General features: G+C 51.2%; 1 protein-coding gene across 1 annotated transcript in view; it reads right to left on the bottom strand.

Moving 5' to 3' along the window:
* The window catches only part of DUOX1 (dual oxidase 1), a 43,945-nt gene that overhangs the window by 31,196 nt on the left and 5,892 nt on the right, over positions 1–6,857 (bottom strand). The window contains exons 7-15 of the mRNA XM_011992114.1: positions 6,688–6,812; positions 6,350–6,410; positions 6,131–6,227; positions 4,721–4,811; positions 3,577–3,679; positions 3,146–3,318; positions 1,821–1,996; positions 1,484–1,602; positions 764–901 (exon numbers count right to left, since the gene is read on the bottom strand). Of these exons, the coding sequence (XP_011847504.1) occupies positions 764–901; positions 1,484–1,602; positions 1,821–1,996; positions 3,146–3,318; positions 3,577–3,679; positions 4,721–4,811; positions 6,131–6,227; positions 6,350–6,410; positions 6,688–6,812 (1,083 nt within the window). The remainder of the gene's footprint in view (positions 1–763; positions 902–1,483; positions 1,603–1,820; positions 1,997–3,145; positions 3,319–3,576; positions 3,680–4,720; positions 4,812–6,130; positions 6,228–6,349; positions 6,411–6,687; positions 6,813–6,857) is intronic.

The following is a 6,857-nucleotide window of genomic DNA, read 5'->3' as shown; positions in this document are numbered from 1 at the left end:
CCTCCCTCCCTCCCTCCCTTCCTCTCTCTCTTTCTTTCCCTTCCTTCCTTCTTTCCCTCCCTCCTTTCCTCCTTTCCTCCCTTCCTCCCTTCCTCCTTTTCTTTTCTTTTTTTTCTGTTCTTTTCTTTTCTTCACAGAGTTTCCCTCTTGTTGCCCAGGCTGGACTGCAATGGTGCAATCTCAGCTCACTGCAACTGCAACGGTGTGATCTCAGCTCACTGCAACCTCTGCCTCCCGGATTCACTTGATTCTCCTACCTCAGCCTCCCGAGTAGCTGGGATTACAGGCATGCGCCACCATGCCCAGCTAATTTTGTATTTTTAGTAGAGACAGGGTTTCTCCATGTTGATCATGGCTGGTCTCGAACTCCCGACCTCAGGCGATCCGCCTGCCTTGGCCTCTGAAAGTGCTGGGATTACAGGCGTGAGCCACCGCGTCGGGCCTTAGCCCTTGTTCTTAAACAGAGATTTGCCTCTGACAGTCCTCTAGGCCCAGGCCTGCAAAAAGCTGTGGATTACAGATTCCCCCTGGCTCCTGACCAATGCTGGGCCCTGCGGGGAGTCCCAGGAAAACAGGGGGGCAATCCTCCCTGGAGCTGACTTCTCTGTAGGTCACACTTCTCTTGTCCCTTCCTCCTCTAGTGTTTCATTCTCCTACCCAGAGGGACCATGCTCTGCGTGGTTTGTTGTCATTAGTGGAACCACCCAAACTGCATCCCCTAGCTTGTATCTCTCACCCCACTCCACTCTGTCCATCATTTTACCCAAAGGGAAGCAGCAGAGGGTCCCGATGGTGACCCCGAAGCCAAATCCACTGCCCTCAAAATAGTCACGAACAATGGAGGGAGCACAGGCTGGCAGGCCTTCAGTGCTGAGCTGTCTTGGCTGCGGACAGGGGTCTCCTGGGGAGGCAGAGGAAGCCAGAGTCCTGGGTGCTGGGCCACAGGTGCTGGCACAGGATCACTGAGGAGGTTAGGGTGGCAGAAAGGGGGTGGGGGCACTCTGGGTAGCTGAGGGGAAGGGGCTTCCTTGGGTAACAAGTGGGGTAAAAAATGAATCCCAACCTCCATCTCTCCCTCACACACACAAGTGTATGTATACACACACACACACACACACACACACACACACACACACACAAACTCTTCCCTCACTGCTGTAGAGTTGGGATATCCTCACCGCACAAAGCCCTCCTAATATTATACCCAGCCCCAGCTCCATCTCAGCCGAATGTGAACCTCCTCACCAGCTGTCTCTGAGTCTTGGTTCTGCCCTCACTCAGTACTTTCCGGAGTTGTGCAGAGGGGACCCTACACAGCTGCAGGTGGCGGCCCTGGCACCTGGAGTTCCCAAGGGCAGAACCACAGCTCACTCCCCTCTTGGAGCACAGAGGTTGACGTTCAGCCACACTGAGCCAAGCCCAGAGCTGAAGAGGGACGAGGCTCCAGACCCACCACTCCTCCAGTCACCCCTTGGCCACTCACCTTTATGCCAGACAAAGACACTGGGCTGCAGAGCACCGGGGTCAACGTTGATAACAGCGACCAGCACGTCCCGCAGGGTGGTATTTCGGATTTCTTCAATCTCCTTCTTGGAGAACAGCCTAAGTTGGAGAAAGTAGAAGTCACTGGGATGGGAAGGGAATGCAGGCCTCCAGCAACCCCAGACCCAAGGAGCCAGGTGAGAAAAGAGACCCAGAGGTGTTGGGAAGGGGGCGGTGGGCTGGCTTGGAATGAAGGGCGCAGGGGGGCTGTCTAAGGCCAGGGAGAGGGTCTGCGGCCCAGGCTGAGGTAGAGCCTACCTTACCCTAGCAGGCCTTACCCATTCCTGGTGTTCTCAAACCAGTAGCGGTCACCATCCCGCAGCCGCACAAATTGGTCAAGAACGATGGTGCTGAACAGGGGTCCAGGGTCCCGGTGGCTCTCCAGGAGTCCTCCAGGGAGCAGCTCCAGCCAGGACAAGTCCTGCTTGTACAGATCAGCTGTGGCCTCCAGTACCTGGAACCAAGAAGGGGCAGGAGTAACAGAAAGGACACGGCACCCACCCTCAGGCAAAGAGGTGGTTCACAGGGATTAGCCCCAGAGATGATAATAATAAATGTCAGTAACAGCAACTCACTCCTCTATAGTGCTTATTATGCCCCAGGCACTGCTCTAAGTGCTTTACATAAGTGAACTCCATTATGGGAACCCTCTCACACATTCAGCTGCCTATTCTATAAAGTAATGAAACAGCCAACCAATCCCCATTCATAACTTGTTCTTGAAAAGGTATGAAAGTTGAAGGGACAAAACCAGAAGTGCAAAAGTTGAATGGCAGAATGATGTGTTATAAAAGGTTTCTATTCTTTAGAACTAATTTTTTAATCAAATGCCTGATTATATATTGCCTTTTAGAGACAGTTTTCAAAAACATATCACCAGCATTACCTGACCTTTACTTTAGTTTTTTTCTCCACAGTGTAAATAGCACTTGACCAGCTTAATTCCACTGAGGCCCATTTGAAGCTAAAGATTTGCTACTGTTGGTATGCCTGGTGATTCCTATCTATATATTGATTTTATAAAGTTTACGAGCCCCTATGCTCATATCACTTCTTTATTGGCCTTTCAAACCTCCACTTTCCAATAATTTTATAAAATGGTAAGGGCAAAATGCAATAGAGTAGGCACACAATTGTAGAAACACTGCTGTGTCAAGATGGTAAGGTGTCCCAGTCTGGCCTCTTGGCTAGCAGGCATGCCACCAGTCCAGGTGATAGCTCAGGGTGTAACAGCTGACTCCTGAAAGGCAGCTTAAACATCAGTGCAAGAAAGCACAGATTGTTCCTAAGTCAAGGACCTTCTATACCCACTCAGGAGGGTGGAGAGAACAGTAAATGAGATAGTGCCTATTAAGTGCCTGGCAAACAATAGATGCTCAATACATGCTTGCTGGATCTGAACAATCAGAGTGCAAAGCCAAATCTTGCTGGTCTGGTAATCTTCATCCTGATATGCAATATTGGGAAAAGTGACCTGGGTGAGCCCTGCCCCTCCCACTAGGTGCTTGTCTCTGTGCTCAAGTTTCACTACCTATCTCCCATGACTCAGTCCCACGTGCCTTGTCCCTCCCACCCTACCCTCGGGGTCCTGACCCCTCCTCACAGTGTCATTGCTCCGGAAGAGCACAGGGTTGATGTCCTGCCAGCGGGTAATAGGAGACAAGCCCAGTGCTGCCCTGGCCTTGTTGTAAGAGGGCAGGCCCAGATCCCGGCCCCGCTGCAGGCAGCTGGCCAGGTGGTCTGTGCGGGAAAACTTCAGTGGCCCAGGCCAGAAATCTGGAGAGGAGATACCAGACAGTCTGAGGGAGCTCAGGGCCACCACAGCAGTCTCCAGTCCAGGCCCCAGGCTCCAACCAGCCCCAGAAGACTTGAGCCAGAAGAAGCTATGATCAGTATGCCAGAAGCTCTCTCATCAGTGAGTGCAGTGCAGGCTCCCAGCCCCAGGTACCCCCTCATACCTGGCTCTGGAAGTCCAGCTGAGCCTCTTCCCAGAGGCCAGGAGTTCACAACCTGCAGGGACAGCCTCAGACTCACCCCGCACATCTTCAACCACCACGTGGTCCTCTCGCTCTGCGATCTGGGAGGCCATGCCCAGCAGCAGTGCGTCCACATCTTCAGCACTTTGTAGGCTTGGGTGCTTTATAGATTGTGGGTGGGGAGGAGAGGGGCGTGGTTAATGGAGTCAGAGGTTAGATAGCCAGGCTCCCTCCACACCATCATCCTTATCCCTGAGCCCACCCAGTCCTACTGTGTGCTCCCAAACTGGCGGGACATTCCTGCTCTGCAGGTTGATTCCCCACTCAGGGTGAGGGGTGTCCCCATCCAAAGTCAATACTGCCTGACAGAGGTCTATACAAGCACAAGGGATCTTAAAATTTTACTTTGACCTTGGGAGACTTGACAATGTGGTTGGCAAATTCACTAGAAGATCTAGGTCTCAGTCCTCTGTTACTAACCAGCTGTATGACTTTGGGCAAGTCACAGGCCCTCTCTTCCCTTAATAAAAAGGGACTTTGATGAGGGGGACACTGAGGCCTCTTTCGATTCAGCTCCAGGCTCTGATTCTATGGCTTCTTTTCTCTTCCTCCCTACTCCCTTCCCCTTAGTAAACACTTTACACAAAGTATCTTGCTTTGCTTTAAATTCATGATCAATGCTCTTCATCCATGCTGGCCTGATTTGGACGGATGGGCAATCCTCAATAATCTCTAAGAACCCCTGCTTCCTCCCCAACACCCTCACACATACGCATTCACACACCGCCCGGGATGTATGTCTAATGGGAAGTTTCCTTGGGGCAAGTGAGACTAGCTGGGGTACTCCAAGGCCTACAGGACAACCAGAGCTGTTGAAGGAGAGGGAAAACATGGGAGGCAGCAACAAAGGCAGAACCATACTTGCACAGGCCCCACTGGCTCTCCCACAGCCCTGAGGTTGGGGTGGTGGCTTGACTTTTGGCCATGTCCAGCTACCTGGTCACCTCAGACTTTGTAGGGGAGATGCCTGAGGTCCTCCAGGCTGCCTCCTTCACCCCAGCCTATCCCAGCTGTCCGCTTCAGCCTTACTGCCTGCTTTCACCATGCACTCACACATACACACACATACACACACACATACGCACACACACACACGCATGCACACACACACATCCACCACTTATGTGACCCCCAGCTCGGACCTCACGGCTCCAGTAGCTATTGCAGACCCGGAGAGCTCTAGAGACACTTGAGTTCCGATTGATGACCACCTGGAAGTGGCAGCTGGCATTTCTGAAATGCAAAGAGCAGGTAGATGGTGATTGAGGTAATGGGGTTATACTGTCAGGCATCAGTTCTGGTCTCTGAGGCAGTAGCCAGGGACCCCAGGCCTTTCTGAGGTGGTGTGTGGTTCGGACCTTGGTACGTTCTGGGGGATCTGACTTTTGGAAGGTCCTATCCACAACATCAGACCAAATATCTAAAATGTACTCCCTCATTAACAACATCAGACCAAATATCTAAATGTACTCATAGCTCACTCTCTCTGACTCTCTCTCAATATATGTATATACGCACATATGTAAAATACATATATACACACAAAATTGTATGTACAACATATGTGTACATATATACCTTTTCAAAGGATTCAAAAATTGTTCTTTTGAAACTACTTGTCTGTGAATAACTCAATTGTCTATGTCTCGTACATCATCAGGCATACCCCAGAGATTATTCCAGAGTAAATCTAATCTATGAATTGTTTTAAATTACAAAGCAACTGTAAAAAAATAAATGGACATGCTTTGTTTCATATACACTTATTTAAATATATGTCTTTTTTTTCTGAGACAGAGTTTCACTCTTGTTGTCCAGGTCAGAGTGCAATGGCACGATCTTGGCTCACCACAACCTCTGCCTCCCAAGTTCAAGCAATTCTTCTGCCTCAGCCTTCCGAGTAGCTGGGATTACAGGCATGCACCACCATGCCCAGCTAATTTTGTGTGTGTGTGTCTGTGTGTGTGTATGTGTGCGTGTGTATATATATATATTTTTCTTTTTTTTTTTTTAGTAGAGACAAGGCTTCTGCATGTTGGTCAGGCTGGTCTCTAACTCTCCTCAGCCTCCCAAAGTGCTGGAATTACAGGCGTGAGCCACCGCACCCAGCCTGTGTCTTTTTCAAGTTCCCTTTTCATTATTTTGAAGTCAATATTTTCCTTCAGATTGCACACATTTTAGAACCCTCTGCCCCCAAAAGGTTGCAGGCCCTGGGCCCTGTGATTATAGCTAAAAATGTCCCCAGTGTAGTGTCAAGACATGAGGTTTAGACCAGTGGGGTCTGTGACACCCTCTGAACCTTTATTACTCTATATTTAATGGGTGGGGGGAGGGTAATATCTACACCAGCAGCAGGAGAAGGGAAGTAAAAGTGCTTAAAAACCACAGTGATGTGTCTTTTAAAACAATTGCTTTTCTTCCCCTCTCTATTCATCGTTCCCTTGGGGACACTTCAGACTGATAATCCTGTAGAGAGAGCTCCTGAGGGCGGATTTTCTTCAGTTGACAGCCCCATCCCTCCCAGCACACAAACCTTTGAGCCCCTCCCTCACCTCATGTAGACGCCAGGGGGCACCATGGTGGAGAGGAACTGCTCAGAGGCCGCCACGAACTCCGAGGAGATGCTGGGGTCCAGAAATGGCCGGTATCCTGGGGAAACAGGAGAAGAGAGGACAAAAGAATTTAGCCCTAAAATCCCCAACGTACTCCCCACCCCACCCCACAAAACACACTCACGCAAGCCCTCCCACCCTCCTTCCCCACTGCCTCACCTGTATACTCCGGGGGTGTTTTCTGCAGGAAGCTGGGCAGCCACTCATACACAGCGATGTTCTGAGGGGCAGAGAGAGGCGAGGGGAGGCTCGAGTTGGATGAGGCTGGGCCTGGAAGGGTCTGAGCCCAAGGACGGCTTCCAGGTGGAGATGAGGACCAGGCAGGGTCAGTCATGGGAGAAGCAACTCAAACAGGAGCGGTGTGAGGCCTGCCTCCTCAAGGAACCAGGGGATTTGGGGGAGCAGGGGGTTGGGAGGTGATAAATAATAATCACCAGCCAGATTTCTCTTCTAAACAGCGCTGTGCCTCCCTATCATTTACTGGGGCTTCCCTAGACCTCGGCTGTCTGGGGAGGGGTTTCTGGGTGGAAGTTGTCCACAGATGGGGAGCTCCGTGGGGCAGCGGAGTCTCCCGTGGACTTGCTTGCGGAAGGGGGGACGTCGCGGGGCGCGGACGGCTGACCTGGTAGGTGGCGATGACCCTCTTGCGCGCGTGCTGGAACAGCTC

Source organism: Mandrillus leucophaeus, unplaced genomic scaffold (assembly GCF_000951045.1).
Source record: "Mandrillus leucophaeus isolate KB7577 unplaced genomic scaffold, Mleu.le_1.0 Scaffold402, whole genome shotgun sequence".
NCBI lineage: Eukaryota > Metazoa > Chordata > Mammalia > Primates > Cercopithecidae > Mandrillus > Mandrillus leucophaeus.
This window is presented reverse-complemented; position numbering and strand designations above follow the sequence as displayed.